The sequence below is a fragment of the Ranitomeya variabilis genome, chromosome 1 (genome assembly GCF_051348905.1).
Source record: "Ranitomeya variabilis isolate aRanVar5 chromosome 1, aRanVar5.hap1, whole genome shotgun sequence".
In the NCBI taxonomy this organism is placed as follows: Eukaryota; Metazoa; Chordata; class Amphibia; order Anura; family Dendrobatidae; genus Ranitomeya; species Ranitomeya variabilis.
The window spans coordinates 206,111,796-206,134,705 of record NC_135232.1 but is presented as its reverse complement, the minus strand read 5'-3'; the positions used below and the strand labels follow the sequence as shown (position 1 = coordinate 206,134,705).

General features: G+C 47.6%; 1 protein-coding gene across 2 annotated transcripts in view; it reads left to right on the top strand.

The window, feature by feature from the left end:
* SUDS3 (SIN3A corepressor complex component SDS3) overlaps positions 1-22,910 on the top strand; it is a 103,799-nt gene that overhangs the window by 42,117 nt on the left and 38,772 nt on the right. The window contains exons 5-11 of one of the 2 annotated variants that reach the window (XM_077292134.1): positions 262-281; positions 366-522; positions 3,330-3,425; positions 5,832-5,893; positions 11,650-11,727; positions 12,634-12,655; positions 14,096-14,201. In XM_077292134.1, coding sequence (XP_077148249.1) covers positions 262-281; positions 366-522; positions 3,330-3,425; positions 5,832-5,893; positions 11,650-11,727; positions 12,634-12,655; positions 14,096-14,201 — 541 coding nt within the window. The remainder of the gene's footprint in view (positions 1-261; positions 282-365; positions 523-3,329; positions 3,426-5,831; positions 5,894-11,649; positions 11,728-12,633; positions 12,656-14,095; positions 14,202-22,910) is intronic. The other variant, XM_077292138.1, reaches the window with a different exon arrangement.

The window sequence follows — 22,910 nt, the reverse complement described above, 5'->3', positions numbered from 1 at the left end:
ATACTTTTTTTTATACACTAGCATATTAGTCTATGCTTGGGATAATTGTCATTGTTCGCCTACTGTATTCTCTCCCATCCCTTGTAGATTGTGAGCCTTCGCGGGCAGGGTCCTCTCTCCTCCTGTACCAGTTATGACTTGTATTGTTTGAGATTATTGTACTTGTTTTTATGATGTATACCCCTCCTCACATGTAAAGCGCTATAACAATAAATAATAATAATAATTCCTAAACTGATTTTATTTTTATTTTTCCTCCAGAACTTTTCTTACAGCTAGAGGTAAGTGACATTCCTGGCTCTTAGTGTATCGCATGCATCATTCCTATTAATTATTTACAGCCGTGATTTATATTATCTTCCTAGACTGAGCAGGTAGAAAGAAACTACATCAAGGAGAAGAAAGCAGCAGTGAAAGAATTTGAAGATAAAAAGATTGAATTAAAGGAGAATTTGATAGCCGAATTAGAGGAAAAGAAGAAAATGATTGAGAATGAAAAATTAACAATGGAACTAACAGGAGGTAAGTTCTGTCAATGCAAAAAGGGAATAAATAAAAAATTACCTTTATTTTTCTTAAAATCAAATTTTTTTTTTTAAGAATTTTGCAGGTCCTAAAATTTGACAATTTACACTTTAGGCTACTGAGCATTGTAAAAGATGTCTGTCATCTCAAAAATACTAATAAAACTGCATAACCATTTATTATAGAGCAGGAACTTTTTTTCTGCCAGAGACCCTTTGTTTATTTATGCCATCATTCGGGGGCCGTACTAAATTATCAATGTTAGGTGATAGTGATGATTTTGTTACTCGGTACTGCTTCTCCACATTTGTGTCAGTCTGGAGCACAGTTGACTCTTTGCAATGAATTTTGAAAAGAACTCGGAGCATTAAGTTGTACCGAACAGCAATGTATATTACACTGCAGGTCTCCTCACAGGGCACAGTCATTGCTCGCGTTATATTTATAGAGCTCAAGCATTTGGGTGGCCTGCAGTATATACATCATGTAGGAGACACCGAAACTGCTCTATATACCTCACACATAGGAGACATTGGAGTTGTAGCATATACATCACATAGAATACACAAGGTGCCCATACATGACAGGAAGGGCCGGGGGACCCATTCATGACAGGAGGGGCCGGGGGACCCATACATGACGGGGGGCCATTCATGACAGGAGGGACTGGGGGACCCATACATGACAGGAAGAGCCCAAACATGACAGGGAGGGCCCATACATGACACGAGGGGGGGGGGGGGGGACGGAGAGGGAATATGCATGGCAGGAGGGTACGGGGAGGGGGGCATATATACATTACAGGAGGGTCTGGGGAGGGAAGGGGGGGCATATATACATTACATGTGGGTCCAGGGAGGGGCATATATACATTACAGAAGGGTCTGGGGAGGGGCATGTATACATTACATGAGGGTCCGGGAAGGAAGGGGGGCATATATACACTGCTCAAAAAAATAAAGGGAACACTAAAATCCCACATCCTAGATATCACTTAATGAAATATTCCAGTTGTAAATCTTTATTCATTACATAGTGGAATGTGGTGAACAATAAAACTTAAAAATTATCAATGTAAATCACATCTAATATCCCACGGAGGTCTGGAGTTGGAATGATGCTCAAAATCAAAGTGGAAAATGAAGTTACAGGCTGATCCAACTTCAGTGGAAATGCCTCAAGACAAGGAAATTATGCTCAGTAGTGTGTGGCCTCCACATGCCTGTATGACCTCCCTACAACACCTGGGCATGCTTCTGATGAGGCAGTGGATGGTCTCCTGAGGGATCTCCTCCCAGACCTGGACTAAAGCATTCGCCAACTCCTGGACAGTCTGTGGTGCAACGTGACGTTGGTGGATGGTGTGAGACATGATGTCCCAGGTGTGTTCAATCGGATTCAGGTCTGTGGAACGGGCGGGCCAGTCCATAGCTTCAATTCCTTCATCTTACAGGAACTGCTGACACACTCCAGCCACATGAGGTCTGGCATTGTCCTTCATTAGGAGGAACCCATGGCCAACCACACCAGCATATGGTCTCACAAGGGGTCTGAGGATCTCATCTCGGTACCTAATGGCAGTCAGGCTACCTCTGGCGAGCACATGGAGGGCTGTGCGGCCCTCCAAAGAATGCCACTCCACACCATTACTGACCTACTGCCAAACCGGTAATGCTGAAGGATGTTGCAGGCAGCAGATCGCTCTCCACGGCGTCTCCAGACTCTGTCACATGTGCTCAGTGTGAGCCTGCTTTCATCTGTGAAGAGCAAAGGGCTCCAGTGGCGAATTTGCCAATCCTGGTGTTCTGTGGCAAATGCCACGCGTCCTGCACGGTGTTGGGCTGTGAGCACAACCCCCATCTGTGGACGTCAGGCACTCAGACCATCCTCATGGAGTAGGTTTCTAAAAGTTTGTGCAGACACATGCACATTTGTGGCCTGCTGGAGGTCATTTTGCAGGCTCTGGCAGTGCTCCTCCTGTTCCTCCTTGCACAATGGCTGAGGTAGTGGTCCTGCTGCTGGGTTGTTGCCCTCCTACGGTATCCTCCACATCTCCTGGTGTACTGGCCTGTCTCCTGGTAGCGCCTCCAGCCTCTGGACACTACGCTGACAGACACAGCAAACCTTGCCACAGCTTGCATTGATGTGCCATCCTGGATGAGCTGCACTACCTGAGCCATTTGTGTGGGTTGTAGAGTCCGTCTCCACGAGTGTGAAAGCACAACCAACATTCAAAAGTGACCAAAGCATCAGCCAGAAAGCATTGGTAAGGTCTGTGGTCCCCACCTGCAGAACCACTCCTTTATTGAGGGTATCTTGATAATTGCCAATAAATTCCACCTTTTGTCTATTCCATTTGCACAACAGCATGTGTAATTGATTGTCAAACAGTGTTGCTTCCTAAGTGGACAGTTTGATTTCACGGAAGTTTGATTTACTTGGGAGTTATATTCTGTTTGTGTTCCTTTTTTTTGAGCAGTGTACATTACATGCAGTCGCGGGGACTCAAACATATTATTTGAGCACGCTGAAGACACCCAGTTAGCACACCTTATCTGAGCACGTTCACTCATCACTAATAGTCAGGAACCAGGGTGTCAGAATGCGTTGGGTATCATGTGCGTGCGCCCGCGCTGACACTTGTAGCATGCCACTGTGCTCCTGCAGTGTCCTTGTGCAATTGCACTGTTTTTAAAGAACTATCGCTCTTACAAGTGTAGCGCTGTTTTGCCACACATAACCGGTTTATCTCGTTTGCATACGGCATCGTAGACTTCTTATAAAAAATTTATTTCTGTTGACAGATTCCATGGAAGTGAAACCTATTATGACTCGAAAATTACGACGACGACCAAATGATCCTGTACCAATTCCTGATAAAAGAAGGAAACCGGCTCCTGATATCCTTTACATGTGGAACTTTGTTGTAAAGTTTACATAAGTTAGATTAGTTCTTTGTGCTGGAATTGTCAGCTGTTGTTATATCAAGCTTGGAAAAATGCTGCCCTAATGCTTTGAAGTAAGCAGGGGCTTTAGAGTCATGAGCACAGCTTGAAACACAGGTTAAAATAAAACACTTAGTAAAATTGACATCTCTTTTGGCAGGGAAATACTCCGACACAAGCAAATTAATAAACTTCACTAATAAGATTATCAGACCAAAATCGACAAATATCCTCACATTATGTATTGTTGTGTTGCTCCACTAACAGCCTGTAGGTGGAGCCAGCGCTACAGCGGTGCCCAAACTTCTTATAAGCCAATGTCCAAAGATATTTTATATCCTAGATTGCAATATGTAGTCTTCATCCTTTTGAAGGACATGGCTTTGAAATTGAGTATAAGCTGGTCACAGTCTATTTTGGTAGAACTTACTGTTAAAGCGAACCTGTCACCAGGTTTAATAATAATAATAATAATAATAATAATTTTTATATAGCGCCAACATATTCCGCAGCACTTTACAATTAATTTCCTTATATAAACTAAATATGCCACCTAAAAGTTGTCTGCACCATCACTCCACCAACCTGTTTGTAAGAGCTCAGCTCCCCTGCATGTCTAAGGAAATACCTTTTTTTTAAGCTTTAAGCACCATATGCTAAATAGTGCAGTCCAGCCCCGTTGCTGTTGCTTGTCTGCTGCGTCCGCTGTTCCTGCATTTGCTGTCCTCCTGTCTTGATGTGGCTGATGTCACCCACAGATTCTGCTGCACCTGCTCTGCTTTTGTTCTCTACTGTGGAGGGGCAAGGTTTGACTAGACCGTGGAAATGTCAGCCACTCCATTCAAGGCTGGAGGGCAGCAATTGCGTGGACAGAGGAGGTGCCGAGCACAGATGAGCAACACCCATCAGCCATTTAGTTTATATAGGGAAAACCTGGTGACCAGTTCTCTTTAATATTATGTGCGTGGACACAACAAATGTCACAGTTCTTGCCAAATTTTGTCTTAACTGCAGATACATGTGATGGCCAGCTTTGACAGTAGATCAAACTGAATTTTTATAGAGGCTGTCCAATAGGAGCAATATTTTTTCCTTTGATTTCTAGCCTTAAAGGGGTTGTCAGTGCTGTGGACCAAAGTCTGCTGTGACTGCAGATTGCTGAACCGTGACAGCAGGCCACATGAGACAATAAGGCATGTCGCCACAACACTGCTAGCACCAGGTGAATCGTGACATAGTGTATGCCACATGCTATCACGCTTCGGCAGTCACATAGAGTGATTGCAGACTTTTGTCCCAAACTCGGACAACCCCTTTAAGATAGTGTTTGGCAGCTGCTTTTCTAATGCACAATTAGCCAGATATTTTTAGTGGTAACAGGCCCACAAGCCTATTAACATGAGCTGATCAGGGAACTGTATGGGGCGGTCAGGAGTTATAGCTGAAGGTTTGGCTGACTGTGATCTAAGTTGTGAAGGCAGAGATATAGTAGAACAGGTAACTAAAAAATGTCAGATCACAGCTACTTTTCTTTTTATTTGAGCCAATGAAGTAATCAATTGATACATCTAAGGCTGTATTCACACATCAGTGATTTTTCTTTCTCAACCATTTTTCATTAGTGGGCTAGGTCCAGTTCTCATCCATTATTGGTCTGTGTGTAAGTTTTTACCATTTGTGTGTCATCAGATTTTCATGTGGGCTTATCCCAGCAAATAACACAAGGATTCCGCTCAGATGACTTCAGTGTGCTGGCTGTAGTCTACGCTGTGCGACTCGCTTGAATTTGCAAGTTCTGTCTGTTTAAAACAGACCAAAAGAGGACATGTTTCTGTATTTTTATGTGGTTTATGGGTCTGCAAAAAAAAAAATAATAATAATTGTGCATTCAGTGAAACACCACCTGTACGAAAGAGAGGGAGCACCGCATTGGGACTCATTTGCTCAAGATCTCTTGTCCAAAAAGTACCCCAAAAAAGGAATGGAAACGATTTTTAACATTTAAATCCATATGATATTGATCATAATGGATGGTCATCTGTTTTCTCATCAGTTAAAGGATTTTTTTTAGCAATGTTCTAGAGACATCTCTAGTAAAAGCCAATGTAAAACGTAAATCAAAATATCGTTTTCCAACTTTCCAGATCCATTACAAACGGTTGTCAACTGGACATGTGAACAGAGGTGAAAATCCTTTGTCCCGATGACCTCGGCAAGGCTTTGTTGACATGACATTACATGGGATCCCCTGTCCGTGTTCAGCTCTACAATAAGGAGTGCCTTTTCACAGGTGTACACTCGTTGTTACCTTTTTTTTTTTTTGTGAAGTTTCTTTTCTTTTTTTCTCTTTAATACTTGCACCCCAGCTAAATTATCTTCTCACAGATGAACAAATCATGGAGGACTTACGGACACTAAATAAGGTATTGCAAACCTCATAGTCGTTCAATTTTAATATTCAATTTACAATAATACAATTTAGGAGATGTAATCATTTTATTATTGCGATTGTACAAAAATGCCTAAGCCAAAAGTATTATGCCAGTTATTAGTGCCTACATCAAAATGTAAAAAAAAGACTAGAAAATGGAACTCGATTAACCTTTTGGTGTGAGGTACAACATATTGTATTGTATTTCTATGTAAACTTTGCAGAAAAGTCACAAGAACAACTTATGGCAGTCTTAAATGTATTTGCTCCATGTCTTTTTTTTTTTTTTTTTTTTTTTTCTCCTTCGCCTCATTGGGGGGGACACAGGACCATGGGTGTATGCTGTTGCCACTAGGAGGCGACACTAAGTGAAGACAAAAAAAGTTAGCTCCTCCTCTGCAGTGTACACCTACCACTGGCTCCAGCCCGAACCAATTCATGCTTAGTGTCTGTAGGAGGCACATGGGTCTGCTATTCAGACCATAATGTATTATTTTATTTTTACCTTTTACTATTTTCTACGAGGAATATAGGGGCGACGGATCCTTTCAAGGGTCAATCTCCCCCAACCAACAGGCAGGAACGTGGAGTATCGCCTCCACGTACCCCCTCATGCACCGATTGAAGATATGACTGAGCTGGCTTAGGTGCGACGGGTCCCTTCAAGGGCACCGCTCTCCCCACACCATCAACAGACAGGAAGAATGAGTCTCGCTTCCATGTACCCCCTTCTGCAGCCAGGCCTACTGGAGCCGGACCATAGCCCTGTCCCATCCTAAGGGACTGCACCCCTAGAATGTACAGAGGAATCGATGGCGTTCGTGCGGCCCCCACTGCATCACCACTGATTGAACAGCGGTGATGGAAGGAGGCGGACGGTCCCGCTCCAACTCCCTGATGAAGGGATAGTGGATAGAGGGTTCCTGCACCTTCCCCTGCAGCACCTGACCTGAAAGCAGAGCAGTCCGGCTCTGCACGTCGTTCCATTGGCCTTCTGGATCAAAGGGGTAAGTGCCCGGGTCAGGTCCGGTGGGGGAGGGGTCTCCTGAGCACGCCCTGCGTCACTCCGGGGGTCCTTTCGGCTGGCACCGAAAATGTAGTCCCCGGCTTAGGCCTCTGCTAGGCCACAAGTCAAAAACTCCACCTCCTTTTTTGTGTACGTCTCCCGGCGGATACTCCCCTTCCATTGGCGCTTCTCGTGGTGCGAGATTTCCTTACCAGGATGTCTCGACGGCCATTTAAGGGGACAGGGGATCCGTCCAGGGAAGTGTCACGTGGAAATGGCTACGGTGGCCAGAGACTGTGGCAGCTGGTGTTGGGACCCAGCAGGGTTCTGCAGGGGCTGCTTACAGAGTCCCTGGATGTTTTTACTCGCTGCTGAGCCAGGCTGGTCTCCACATTCCGGACAGCTGCAGCGCAGGTAAGGCCTCTTTCACACTTCCGTCTGCTGGCGGGCGTCGTAATGCGTTGTTGTGACGTATCGACGGACGTCGTGAAAAACGTGTGTAATGCATTCAGTGTTTTAATGGATGCGTTACACACGTTGTTGCCTGAATTTCAATGGAGAAATTTCCGGGGACGAGAGAGTCCGTCACTGGATTCCTGCGTTTCATAGTGTGCGCAGGATCCAGTGTCCATAGGCACCCATTCTGTGGAACGACGTATGCCGCAGGAGGCATCGGGGAATGTTTTTCCACTGCAGACAAAAAAAACGGTTTTTGGCAAAGACGGGCCGTCAAATTCTGCAGGATCCAGTGCACGACGGACGAAACGTGTGGCCATCCGTCGCGATACGTCGCTAATACAAGTCTATGAGAAAATGGAGGATCCTGTTTTCTCAAAAAACGACTTGAAGCGACATATCCCTTCTCTTGGATCTGCGTAAGGAGTGAGCGGAATCCCCTCCAGTTAACCCACCGGTATCTTGTCTGGCGTCATAAACCCTCTTATTCTTACCAGACTGGTCTTCAATTAAAGTCCCTACAGACCGTTAGATAAGAATCCTGCCATTTGGGGTTCGAGTCCTCAAGTTCGACACTCTTGTCCTCCTTTGCTGTGGCGTGGATAGCCAAAGTCAGCTCTCTTGGATAGATACCCTTGACAGAGCTATACAGACCAGTGAGCTTCCCCCGGAGACAGTGGAGCTGGCAATTCAGATTGCCTTCGCCGGGGGTTATTTGGTGCACGCTTCTCTTAATGTGTAGCTAACGGTTCCGCGCTGGCAGCCTCTAACGCTATTTCTATCAGACGAACCCTGTGACGCAGGCAATGGCGAGCTTCCAAAAGTCTCTAGCTTCTCGGCCAAAGCGGCCATCTATTCAAGGGAAAGCTAGATCAGCTTATCTCTGACGCCACAGGAAGGAAAAGTAAATTCTTTCCCCAGCACAAAGCCAAGCGACTCCCAGGTTTCTTACAAAACCAACCAGTCGTGGAGAAGCCGACCAAAACAGTCCAGATCTAAGAGATCCAGGTCCCATTTGATTTTCGTCTCAATGACTCGTGGCATTATCCAGTCAACACCGGCAAAGTGGGCGATCGCCTGGGTTTTTTTTTGCTTGATCAGGTCTGGCTTTTCGTCGTGCAGAAATGGATCAGGGACCTGGTGTCTTCTGGATCCAACACGGTTCTTCCCTTCTCGTCCTCCCAAGACAGAGGCGCAGGCACAGTCTTTTTTTTTTTTTTTTTTTTTTTCTTTTACCGTGCCATCAAAAAAGACGGGTCAGGGTGGTCCATCCTGGACCTCAAGCTTCTAATCAAGTTTGGCAGGGTTCGGCTCTTCAGGATGGATGATTTGCAGCTGCTAGACTGGCTGAATACATGTGGGAATTCCCTAACAAACGGGTAACCCTCACATGTATACAAGCTGTCTATTAGTCGCATATCATGCCGCTGCGGCGACGAAAACTAAATCTCCGTGCACATCCAAATACTCGGAGACCACCCGAGCTTGCTCTGGGAAACCTGAGTAACGAGTATACTCGCTCATCACTAGTCATAACCTCTATGGAGATGGTGGAGTTTCTAGCATCCATCGACATCTGGGATGCTTGTCTTCATGTTCTCATCTTTCCCTGTCACCAGAAGTTTCTGCCCTTTGCTATTCGCGATGAACACTTCGTGTTCACAGCCTTGCCCTTCGGTCCCGCCACCGCTTCCAGAGTGTTCAAGAAGGTCATGGCGGCTGTCGTGTCCACTCTGCACGCTCAGGACATGGTCGTGTTGCATACTTAGATGACTTTCTAATCAAGGGACCATCCTTCCAAACCGGAGCGGAGTGCGTGCGCATCGCTTTGGATACTCTTTCACACCTGGGCTGTTTGATAAATTTATAAAAAAAAAAAAAAAAAAAAAAAGTCTTCCCCAGTTCCATCTCAGCGGATATCCTTTTAGGTATGATCCTGGACACCTCCCAAGTTTTGGTGATTCTCCCTCGAGACAAGATCTTACCCTTTCAACAGGGAGCATTTTGTTGTCCTTCCCCTCATTCCATCCGTTTCTGCATGGGGGGGGTACTGGTGGCAGCGACGGAAGCTGTTCCCTTCGCCCAGCTACACCTCCATCCCCTGCAGCATGCGCTTCTGGCAGCCTGAGACAGGAGCTTGTTCCCGCTCGACCGGCTTTGTCGCTTTCCCCGCGGATCAAGTTGGTGCTCACATGGTGGACTTTGGGGCCTTCCCTCAACCAGGGGAAATCCCTTCTCCTAGTCCAATGGCTGGTGATAACTACCGACACTAGTTTCCTTGGCTGGGGAGCTGTCTTTTGTCACCACACTACCAGGCGACGCTGGTCATCTCAGGAGTTGCGTCTCCCAATCAACGTCCAGGAGATTCTGGTGATCTGGTTATCCCTACAGCAATTCCATCTCCTGGCGGGTTACCTCATTCGGACATCACCACGGCTGTGGCATACATCAATCGTCAAGGGGGCACTCGCAGCAATGCGCGAGGTGGTTCAGGTCACATCGAGAGAGTAGTCTCTTCATCCAGAGGTCGTCCAGCAGATCTGTCATCGCTGGGGGACCCCAGACGTAGATCTGATGACTTCAAGTTAAAATTCAAAGTACCCAGGTACATAGCTCGGTCTCGGGATCCAGAAGCCATTGGAGCGGATGCTCTGGCTTTTCCATGAAGTCGTTTTTGTTTTCCTTTACTCCTGAGGATCATCAGGAAGATCAAAGCGGAAAGGGGTTCCAGTGATCCTAGTCGCTCCAGATTGGCCATACCCGGCGTGGTACACAGAGCTAGTGCAGCTCGTCGCCGACGTCCCCTGGTGTCTACCGGATCAAACAGATCTGCACTCCCAGGGCCTGATTTGCCACCAGAACTCAGGGGGCTTGTGTTTATCGGTTTGGCCATTGAATCCTGTGTCCCAACCCAGGCCGGTTTCTCCCTACAGGTGGTTTCCACCATGACTAACATCCGGAATTCTGCGTCAGTGCGCATCTGTCACCACACATGGAAAACCTTTTTTCGTATGGTGCAGAGACCGGATGTCACCGTCCCCCCTCACCTTCTCCACTCCTACCATTTTGTTCCTCCAATCCGTTTGGAGTCAGGCTCGGCGCTTAGCTCCCTCAAGTGTCAGATCTCTGCCTTGTCGGTTCTTTTCCAGAGCAGGATTGCTTCCAATCTGCAAGGGAGGACTTTCATTCAGGGGGCCTCTCATGTGGTAACCCCTATAGAGTGATGTTGGATGTGTGGGACCATAACCTGGTCCTGGGTGTTCTTCTGGAGACTTCTTCAAGCCACTGCAGGACATCTCGTTGATCTTCCTTTATTGGAAAGTCGATTTTCTTCTCCCAGTGACGTCAATCAGGCGGATCTCGGAGCTAGCCGTCCTGTCCTGTCGAGCTCCTTTCCTAATCTTCCACCAGAACACGGTGATTCTCAGGCCGTCCCCAGCCTTCCTCCCCAAGATGGTCTCTTCTTTCCACCTCAACGAGGATATTGTTCTGTCCTCACTCTGTTCGTCACCGGTACATCGTTTTCAGAGGTCACACTCTGGATAGGGTGAGGGCTCTCAGAAGGTACATCGCGGATGGCGTCCTTCCATTAGTCGGATGCCTTATTCGTGGTTCCTGAAGGTCACAGGAAGGGCTTAGCCACCTCAAAGTCCACTATAGCCAGGTGAGTTCGCTCAACTATTCAGGAATCCTACTATAGCCAGGTGAGTTCGCTCAACTGTTCAGGAATCCTACCGTGTCGGAGGCAAGCTTATCCCGACGGGGATTAGGGCACTCTCCACTCAATCAGTGGACGTTTCTTGGGCCTTTTGGCAACAGGTGTTGGCGGAACAGGTCTGCAGGGCTGCAACTTGGTCCAGTCTGCACTCATTATCGCACCACTACAATATCCACACTCAGGCTTCCGCAGATGCGGGTCTGGGCAGACGGAATAAGTGGGTAGCGCACCTCTAGTCAGTTGGTACGTGGGGTTTGATCTGTTATATTGTTTTCCCACCCAGGGACTGCTTTAGGACGTCCCATGGTCCTGTGTCCCCCAATGAGGCAAAGGAGAAACAGGAATTTTTGTGTACTAACCGTAAAATCCTTTTCTCCCAGCCATTCATTGGGGGAAACAGCACCCACCCTGTTGGCCTTATGGCTATGTTTGTTCTTTGGTTTGACATGTTGTACCTGTATTTGATGGTTATGATCTCCTACTGCTTTGTCACTGAACTGGTTCGGGCTGGAGCCAGTGGTAGGTATATACTGCAGAGGAGGAGCTAACTTTTTTTGTACTCATTTAGTGGCGCCTCCTAGTGGCAGCAGCATACACCCATGGTCCTGTGTCCCCAAATGAATGGCTCAGAGAAAAGGATTTTACGGTGAGTACACACAAATCCCTGTTTTTGTTTTTTTATTATCTTACAACTAGATGCATAAAAAGCCACAATTTGTGCAAAATTCTGTATTACTGTGTGACATTTTGACACCTTGGTCTCGTGCTCTATTCTATCTTTAGGAAGAAGTGTACCATTGCAGAAAGTTCCAATTTGTGCAACATTTTATAAACGTTTGACATGTGACATTACGGAAATTTATGTCAGAATGATGTCTGTCATCTGATGTCTGATTCCAGAGAAATCCCTCTTTTTCTTATATGTAAATGAGCTGTTCCGGACTATAGGTCGGACACTGATCTTTATGAGAATCTGCCTGCAGTGCTTTTTATAAATGAACGCCGGAGTTACCAGTGTGATGTGTAATGGCCGCTCTCTGCTCTCCTGATCTCACTGTAGAGCTGTGTGTGATGATACCTGACACATCTGCAGGTTCCTTTCAGCTTCTATCTGGTAGTCAGACAGGGTTGCAGTACAGCAGAGCTGAGAGCGCTACAGCTGGTAATTTGTCTGTTATGAAACAAAATAGTTCTAGTGTCTTAATTACATCTCTAGCACTGTTAATAACTCCTTTCATTTATAATAATCTCTGGAGGCAGATTCTCCTACAGATCAGTGTCCGCCCCATAGTCCTCAGCAGCTCATTTACATGAAATGTGGCTATCTCTGGGATAAGGCATTGGATCGCAGATATCCAGGTATCATTTTATTCAGCATCCTATGACCTACATGCCCATATAGGCAGCTTAGGAGGGTTGATCCTACTGACAGAGATTCCCTTTAATTTTGTTTAACTGAAAAGGACACAAATTATTTTATTTATTCCAAATGTAATCTCCTTTTTTTGTTTTATTTTTGTTTGTTTTGTCTTCTTCAACCTCTTTCTGACAGTTAAAATCTCCTAAAAGGCCTGGTAAGTCCTTATTGATATCTAAACATCTTTGACTGTAGTCAGTATTTTTTTTCTTTTACACCGATATTTTGTCATAGCTTGCATAATTTTGAAGTGAGATGTTACTTTGTCTCATGACAGACAACCACTTTAATATGAGAGACCCTTCCCTTGATCTGACTCCTGAGACCCCGAGCAAATAGCTGTTTTTTTATGTTTGACACTACTGAGGGCTTCTCCATTTCTCTGCAGCCACAACAAGAAGGGAAACTTGATATTAGACGTAACTGTTCAAATGGTCGCTGCAGAAGAATTGTAGATTTCCTTGGCAAAACTTGGAGGGGTTGAGAAGTTTTAATTGCCATAACAGCCTCAGTAAGAAAAGGGGTTGACTTTGAGAGTAAAACTAAAGCCTGAGATTGAAAATTAAGACACATTCTGGAGTAACCTGTACAAGGACACAGAACCGTTTCAGGATTTTGTGATTTTTAGACAGTAATGAATGTTTCCAAATTATGAACCAAATAAAGCCCTACATGTAAGTGGGGAAAATGTGTCAGGAGCTGGTATGCGAGAAAGAGATGGTGTAAATGTTATGTTTTCTGTAATAGGATTCTGCCTATTGAAATTAAATTTACACATCACATTTGTCCCATTAGTTAGCTAATCGTGGTGCACTGTGTCCATATTCCTAATATTTCTACTGTGATGGCAGATTTGAGTTAAAGGGTTGTACGCTACTTGGACAACCCCTTCTAAAATACTGTATTTCCCCTTATAAAATAAAACCACCATATACTCACGTCCCGTGTCATGCAAGCCTTGGGAGCTAAAAAAAAACCCATTGCTAAAATGGTGCTGGATCTCCCAAGGCTCACTTGACATTGTTATTCCATTTGAGCACTGCAGCCACCATTAAGCTGATGTGCTCTCACTTCCTTCAGATGAACCTATAAAGTGAGAGCTCACCTGCTCAATTGGAGCCGCTGATTGGCTGCGGGGCTCGCATGGCAGAACAATGTCACTTGAGTATCAGGAAACCTGGCATACACATCGCTGGAGCGGTGCATGTAAAGGAGGTGGGTATGTGGTGTTTGTATTTCACAAGGGGTATTGTAATATTTAAAAAGGGTTGTCCAAGTTATGAACACATTCAGTATTTGTAGCAGAAAAATCTGGAGTGTTTTTTACACATTTTTGCGTGCGCTTTTGATGTGTTTTTCCCATTTATTTGAATGGATGAAAAGTTGACATGCTGCAAATTTGAATCGGCTTCAAATCTGAAGGAAGAAAATAAGCGACCCATACATGAGATTTCAGAAATGTAATTCACTTTGTTGGGGCATTAAAATGCTGTGTTTTTTTTCCCATGGCAAAAATATGTGTAACCATACCCTAACACTGTGAGTAAAATGTAATTGAGTTTGGATTGCACCTTGGAACCTCTTTATTTCTTTTCAGTATCGCCATCTACTCCAGAACATCTTCCAACAACGCCAGCTGAATCTCCTGTCCAGCGGTTTGAAGCTCGGATAGAGGATGCAAAACTCTATTATGATAAAAGATGGTAATTTAATTCAGTTTTGTTTTTTAGTTTTTTTTAATCAAATTGACCATTAATTACAGGAACTATCAAATGACAGCCCCATATACTGGTTTAGTTTGACAAGTTTGTTTTGTTTAGAGCTTAAGGGCATTTTCCCACAACGAAGTACATTTTACTCAATAGATCTTGCAATAATAATAAGTTCCACCATTGGATGTGTTTAAAAAAAAATGTTCCTTTGCTGAGAAAATCTTAATCTTATAAATGTGCCCCCTGCTAAAAGGGCTGTGTAGTCGATGTCAATTTTGTTGGATTCTGTATAAAATGGACCGGCTGACTCCTATAATATATAATAAATTGGGTGCAGTAGTACAATGCAGAATGTGCTGTTAACCCCTTCCCGACCTTTGACGCCACGTAGGCGTCATGAAAACCCGTGCCAATCCGACCCATGACGCCTATGTGGCGTCATGGAATGATCGCGTCCCTGCAGATCGGGTGAAAGGGTTAACTCCAATTTCACCCGATCTGCAGGGACAGGGGGAGTGGTACTTCAGCCCAGGGGGGGTGGCTTCACCCCCCCGTGCCTACGATCGCTCTGATTGGCTGTTGAAAGTGAAACTTCCAATCAGAGCGATTTGTAATATTTCACCTAAAAAACTGGTGAAATATTACAATCCAGCCATGGCCGATGCTGCAATATCATTGGCCATGGCTGGAAACACTGATGTGACCCCCCCCACCCCACCCCACCGATCGCCCCCCCAAGCCACCGATCTGTGGTCCGCTCCCGTGGTCCGTCTTGTGCTCCGCTCCCCCGTCCTCCTGTCCGCTCCCCCCGTGCTCCTATGCCCCCCCCCCCCCCCCCCCGTGCTCCGACGCCCCCCCCCCGTGCCCCGATCTCCACCCCCTTATACTTACCGAGGCTCCCGGTGTCCATCCGTCTTCTCCATGGGCGCCGCCATCTTCCAAAATGGCGGGCGCATGCGCAGTGCGCCCGCCGAATCTGCCGGCCGGCAGATTCGTTCCAGATATAATTTGGTCACTGTGATAAAACCTATCACAGTGATCAAAATAAAAAAATAGTAAATGACCCCCCCCCCCTTTATCACCCCCATAGGTAGGGACAATAATAAAAAAAAGAAAATATTTTTTTTTCTTTTTCCACTAGGGTTAGGGTTAGAACTAGGGGTAGGGTTAGGTAGGGGAAGGGTTAGGGGTAGGGTTAGGGCATGTGCACACAGTGATGATTTGGCTGCGGATCCGCAGCGGATTGGCCGCGGATCCGCAGCGGATTGGCCGCTGCGAATTCGTAGCAGTTTTCCATCAGGTTTACAGTACCATGTACACCTATGGAAAACCAAATCCGCTGTGCCCATGGTGCGGAAAATTCCGTGCGGAAATGCTGCGTTGTATTTTCCGCAGCACGTCAATTCTTTGTGTGCGGATTCCGCAGCGTTTTACACCTGTTCCTCAATAGGAATCCGCAGGTGAAATCCGCACAAAAAAACACTGGAAATCCGCTGTAAATCTGCAGGTAAAACGCAGTGCCTTTTACCTACAGATTTTTCAAAAATCGTGCGGAAAAATCTCACCCGAATCCGCAACGTGGGCACATGGCCTTAGGGTTAGGGTTGGAATTAGAGTTAGGGTTGGAATTAGGGCTAGGGTTGGAAATAGGGTTAAGATTAGGCTTGTGGTTAGGGTTACGGATAGGGTTAGGAGTGTGTTGGGGTTACAGTTGTGGTTAGGGTTGGGATTAGGGTTAGGATTAGGGTTAGGGTTGGGATTAGGGTTACGGGTGTGTTGGGGTTAGGGTTGTGGTTAGGGGTGTGTTGGGGTTAGGGTTGGGATTAGGGTTAGGGCTACAGTTGGGATTAAGGTTAGGGGTCGGTTGGGGTTAGTGTTGAAGTTAGAATTGAGGGGTTTCCACTGTTTGGGCACATCAGGGGTCTCCAAACGCAACATGGCACCACCATTGATTCCAGCCAATCTTGCGTTCAAAAAGTCAAATGGTGCTCCCTCCCTTCCAAGCCCCAACGTGCGCCCAAACAGTGGTTTACCCCCACATATGGGGTACCAGCGTACTCAGGACAAACTGGGCAACAACTGTTGGGGTCCAATTTCCCCTGTTACCCTTGCAAAAATAAAAAATTACTTGCTAAAACATAATTTTTGAGGAAAGAACAATTATTTTTTATTTTCACGGCTCTGCGTTATAAACTTCTGTGAAGCACTTGGGGGTTCAAAGTGCTCACCACACATCTAGATTAGTTCCTTGGGAGGTCTAGTTTCCAAAATGGGGTCACTTGTGGGGGAGCTCCAATGTTTAGGCACACAGGGGCTCTCCAAACGCGACATGGTGTCCGCTAATGATTGGAGCTAATTTTCCATTCAAAAAGCCAAATGGCGTGCCTTCCCTTCCGAGCCCTGCCGTGCGCCCAAACAGTGGTTTACCCCCACATATGGGGTATCATCGTACTCAGGACAAACTGGACAACGACATTTGGGGTCCAATTTCTCCTATTACCCTTGGGAAAATAAAAAATTCCGGGCCAAAAATCATTTTTGAGGAAAGAAAAATTATTTTTTATTTTCACGGCTCTGCGTTGTAAACTTCTGTGAAGCACCTGGGGGTTATAAGTGCTCACTATGCATCTAGATAAGTTCCTTGGGGGGTCTAGTTTCCAAAATAGGGTCACTTGTAGGGGAGCTCCAATGTTTAGGCACACAGGGGCTCTCCAAACGCGACATGGTGTCCGCTAACGATTGGAGCTAATTTTCCATTAAAAAAGTCAAATGGCGCGCCTCCCCTTCCAAGCCTTGCCGTGCACCCAAACAGTGGTTTACCCCCACATATGAGGTATCGGCGTACTCGGGAGAAATTGCCCAACAAATTTTAGTATCCATTTTATCCTGTTGCCCATGTGAAAATTAAAAAATTGAGGCTAAAGGAAATTTTGTGTGAAAAAAAAGTACTTTTTCATTTTTACGGATCAATTTGTGAAGCACCTGAATGTTTAAAGTGCTCACTATGCTTCTAGATAAGTTCCTTGGGGGGGTCTAGTTTCCAAAATGGGGTCACTTGTGGGGGAGCTCCAATGTTTAGGCACAGGGGGGCTCTCCAAACGTGACATGGTGTCCGCTAAAGATTGGAGCCAATTTTTCATTCAAAAAGTCAAATGGCGCTCCTTCCCTTCCGAGCCCTGCCGTGCGCCCAAACAGTGGTTTACCTCCACATATGAGGTATCAGCGTACTCAGGACAAATTGGACAACAACGTTCGTGGTCCAGTTTTTCCTTTTACCCTTGGGAAAATAAAAAATTTGTTGCTAAAAGATCATTTTTGTGACTAAAAAGTTAAATGTTCATTTTTTACTTCCATGTTGCTTCTGCTGCTGTGAAACACCTGAAGGGTTAATAAACTTCTTGAATGTGGTTTTGAGCACCTTGAGGGGTGCAGTTTTTAGAATGGTGTCACTTTTGGGTATTTTCAGCCATATAGAACCCTCAAAATGACTTCAAATGTGAGGTGGTTCCTAAAAAAAAATGGTTTTGTAAATTTTGTTGTAAAAATGAGAAATCACTGGTCAAATTTTAACCCTTATAACTTCCTAGCAAAAAAAAAAATTGTTTCCAAAATTGTGCTGATGTAAAGTAGACATGCGGGAAATGTTATTACTCTGTCGCCTCATTGGGGGACACAGGACCATGGGTGTTATGCTGCTGTCCACTAGGAGGCGACACTATGCATAATCTGAAAAAGATTAACTGTGGCTCCTCCTGTGCAGTATACACCCCTGGACGGCATCAGCCTTCTCCAGTTTTTGCTTAGTGTCGCAAAGGAGGCACACCTAAAGATTTTTACTCCGTTTCCCGTTTTCCGATGGGATTACAGATGAAGAAAAGAGGGTCTCCTGTGAGACTCCCGGCATGGCTCCTTCCTCGGCCCCCTATTATGGGGTGCCCAGTTGAAGTTGAGATGGCTATTCCCCATGCTGCTCCTTCCCCAACCTCTCGGGTGTTGGTTCGAAGTCGAGACCCCCCTCCTTCCCCAATTCCTTTTGGTTTCTGGGTTGAGGTCGAGGCGAGGATAAAGGCCCCTGAAGGTGTGACAACAGCACCCTCCCTATCCCCCTCTGGGGGTATTAGGTTGAGACACCTCAGGTAGGGCCTGTACAGGCAGCATCCTACAGCTCCCAGCAATGGGCCAGCATACTGCGCCTGCATCCAGGGACCCCAGCCCAGCTGCGGGCTCCTGTTGGGGCCGGGGGGAGTGCAGGCAGGCATGGCACATACAGACACAGGGCTCCCTGCGTCCCTGTCTCTGCGGCAGCACCAGCTCTATACTGCCTCAGGGGGACCCCAGCCGGGCTCCCCCTTCCGCTTATAGCCCCACCGCCATCCTGCCTTCAAATCCGGAGGGGTCCGGTTCAGATCCGACCCCCTCCCGGACTTTCGCGCCGGCCTGGAGCCCTTCTGGGCCTCAGGCATCTAATTTAGGCCCCGGCTTCGGCCTAGCTGAAGCAGCAGCCTCCTCTCCGCCCCCCGGCCCGCCCCCCGGATGACAAATATGACACTCTACAGTGTCATACAAGGGGCGGATTGAGACAGAAAGGGCGGGTTTTTTATAGCCTTGCCGCCTTTTTCCAGCTCTCCGCCCCCTTCTCCTCCTCTCTCCTCTGTCTCTGCAGCCATTTTCGGCTGCAGATTAACCCTGCATCTCCCGGTCTGCAGGACCAGGACCAGGCAGCCAGTCTCCGGGGGGCACAGGACTGTGGATTTTCGGCGCTGGACCTAGGGGTACACTGGTGGGGTAAGATCACAGCTGGGTTATCTTTACTCAGCTGTGAATCCATATTACCTATAAGGCTCCCCTGTAGGTTCTCCACCCCTGTAAGGTCCATCTGCTGGCAGCACTTCTGCACTCTTTGCACTATGCCGGGCTCAAGGTCTAAGAGAACCAGGCAGAACTGCTATTATGCATTCTGCACAGCCTGCGGGACCGCTCTCCCCAGTAGCAGCACGTACCCGCATTGTCAGAACTGTATACAAGAAGCCCCTGCCAATGCCTCGGTGTCTAATGCCACACCGGAATGGGCTACTCAGATATCGCAATCTATGACGCAGTCTATAGATAACCTAACTTCCACATTGCTTCAGGCTCTGCAGGGTCATGCCCCGGCTATGAACGTTACCCAGCAAAGGGAGAGCTTGACTCAGGAACAAGATGCCCCTGGCACATCCACGTCTAGGTCACGACGCAAGCGGATCCATACATCAAGTCCATCTGCGTCATCCCATAGCACACGGTCATCCCCCTCTAGGGAGAGACACCGTTGCTCCAGGTCATCTAGACCGTCCCATTCCAGGGACAGACAATGCAGATCTCCGCAATCCCCAACCAGAGAAGGTCTCCTCCCCTGCTCACCTAGCAGGGGACGCCTCAGTGATACACAGGATTCAGAAGGCATCTGCGTCTCTGACTCAGACAGAGAAACGGAGGGGTCCCTGATCCCAATCCCTCCTAGCAATACAGCGCTAGTTGAGGACATAATATCGTCCATCCATCGGGTGCTGGTCATTTCTGATCCGCCATCAGAGGCCCCGGAACATCAGACTTCCTTTGAAGGAACTCTGAAGCCGCCTAAGGTTTTCTCTAACCACCAGAGTTTAAGGCGATCCTTAAAAAAAAAAAAAAAAAACAGCTCTCTCACAGCCTGAGAAAAAATTCGCTAATCGCAAATATCTGGAGGCGAGGTGCCCCTTCCCACAGAAGGACACCAAGGAATGGACAGATCCACCTGAAGTGGATCCCCCAGTCTCTAGGCTGGCAGCACAGACCCTCCTTACACCGCCAGATAGCTCAACCCTCAGGGACGCAGCAGACTGGCAGGTAGAACGCATGGCTCGTTCAATTTTCAAGGCAGCAAGGGCATCCATGGCTCCTGCGTTCGCTTCAGCTTGGGCTGCCAAGGCCATCCTGGCCTGGGCAAAGAATCTACAAGCCTTCCAAGCATCCGCTCCTCAACTGTCGGACCAAGCGGTTCAATTGCAGTTGTAGCAGATTACATGCTCCATGCAGCTCTGGTTTCAGCAAGGGGAGTCGCGGGGATAGCATCAAACCCCATCAGGCGTATCCTCTGGCTGCGGGAATGGAAAGCGGACGCAGCCTCAAAGAAGTCCCTCACGCACCTCCCCTACCTCAGTGGGAGACTTTTCGGTGAACAGTTGGATACTATGATATCCAACGCCACAGGGGGTAAGAGTACTTCTCTTCCCCAACTGAAACCTAAACGCACTTACCAGAAGCGTAACCAAACTCGATTCCGATCCTTTCGGAATTCCTCCGGCTGGTCCGTCTCACATCCAGTACAAAATCGTAACCGTTCCCCACGCAGGGACAACTCACGATCGACGCAAAGGTCGGACAAGACCTGGCAGTCAAAAGCAGGCCAGTCTAAGCCCAGAGGAGGAAAATCTCAGACTTTCTCTTCCTCATGACTTACGGACTCCGGAAGACACCACACCGGTAGGCGGCCGACTTTTGCTCTTTCATCAAGTATGGCTGCCTATTACAGAAGACAGGTGGGTCATGGAACTAGTGTCTTCCGGATACAAAATAGACTTCACCTCCAACCCACCGGACAGGTTCTTCCTCTCTGTCCCCCCAAAACTGCCAGCCAAGGCTCGAGCCTACCACCAAGCGGTCTCCTCGCTTTATTAATCAGGAGTCATAGTACCGGTACCCACGACCGACCGCTTCCGAGGGTTCTACTCCAATCTGTTCGTAGTTCCCAAGAAAGGAGGCAGCGTACGGCCCATACTAGACCTAAAACAGCTCAACAAATATGTACGGGTCCGTCACTTCCGCATGGAGTTCCTTCGGTCCATCACTGCGTCCATGGAGAAGGGAGAATATCTCGCCTCCATAGACATACAAGACGCATACCTGCATATACCCATTGCACCTGCCCATCAGAGGTTTCTCAGGTTCGCAATAGGCCAGGACCACTACCAATTCGTGGCTCTCCCCTTTGGACTCGCCACGGCTCCCAGAGTGTCACCAAGGTCATGGCAGCAACCATGGACGTCCTGCATTCCAGAGGCATAGTAGTCGTTCCATACCTGGACGATCTACTCATCAAGGCTCCCACCTTCAAGGTTTGCGAGCTCAGCGTCTCAATCACAACCGATACTCTCAGTCGTATGGGCTGGTTAATCAACCTACAAAGTCATCACCAACTCCGAGTCAGTCCCTGACCTTCCTGGGAATGTTATTCAACACTTCCAGGGGTCTAGTGCTCCTTCCCAAGGACAAGGCACTGGCCCTCCGACTAGCAGATGAAGAAAAGAGGGTCTCTTGTGAGACTCCCGGCATGGCTCCTTCCTCGGCCCCCTATTATGGGGTGCCCAGTTGAAGTTGAGATGGCTATTCCCCATGCTGCTCCTTCCCCAGTCCCTCGGGTGCTGGTTCGAAGTCGAGACTCCCTTCCCCAATTCCTTTTGGTTTCTGGGTTGAGGTCGAGGCGAGGATAAAGGCCCCTGAAGGTGACAATAGCACCTTCCCTTTCCCTCTCTGGGGGTATAGGTTGAGACACCTCAGGTAGGGCCTGTACAGGCAGCATCCTACACCTCCAAGCAATAGGCCAGCACACTGCGCCTGCATCCAGGGACCCCGGCTCAGCTGTGGGCTCCTGTTGGGCAAGTGGTCCTCAGCGGAAGCGTCCATGCCCATCAACATCCTGAAAATTCGTGCCATCCTTCTGGCATTGAGGGCTTTCCATCACTTACTGGCAGCCTCTTACATCAGGATACAGTCGGACAATACCACGACTGTGGCATATGTGACTCATCAAGGGGGGACCCGCAGTACCCAAGCGACGCGGGAAGTGTCATATGTCCTCCGCTGGGCGGAGGACACAGGGTCGGTCCTTCGGCGGTCCACGTTCGGGTGTGGACAACTGGGAAGCAGACTTCCTCAGCCGACAAGGAATAGACTCGGGAGAGTGGTCTCTCCATCCCGAAATTTTTCATCAGATCTGTCTCCGCTGGGGGACCCCGGATGTGGACCTAATGGCATCCCATTTCAATGCCAAGGTCTCCAACTTCATTGCCTGAACTCACGATCCGCGGTCGCTCGGAGCAGTCGCTCTGGTTCAGGACTGGACTCAGTTCCAGCTTCTGTATATTTTTTCCACCTCTCCCCCTGATATCCAGAGGGTGAGGAAGATCAAACAAGAGGGAGTTTCAACTATCCTCATTGCACCGGACTGGCCCAGATGCACATGGTACGCCGACATCGTACAACTCACAGCAGACGCCCCCTGGCGTCTCCCCGACCGCCACGATCTTCTATCACAAGAGCCGTTCTACCACCAGAACTCAAGGGCTCTCAACTTGATGGCGTGGCCCTTGAGACCTGGGTTCTAACCCAGGCAGGGTTCTCGACAGAGGTCGTTGCAACCATGATCAGAGCACGGAAATCAGCCTCTGCCAAGATGTATTACCGTACCTGGAAAGTTTTCTTTACCTGGTGCGAATCTCGTGGCTAGGTTCCACTCCCTTATTCCCTACCCAAAGCTCTTGGTTTTCTCCAAGCGGGTCTGGAAGCCAGTCTGTCATTGGGCTCGCCTAAAGCCAGGTGTCAGCCCTCTCAGTGCTTTTTCCAAAAGCGCATTGCTACCAAGCCGCAAGTAAGGCCTTTTCCTTCAGGGGGTTCCCCGATTGG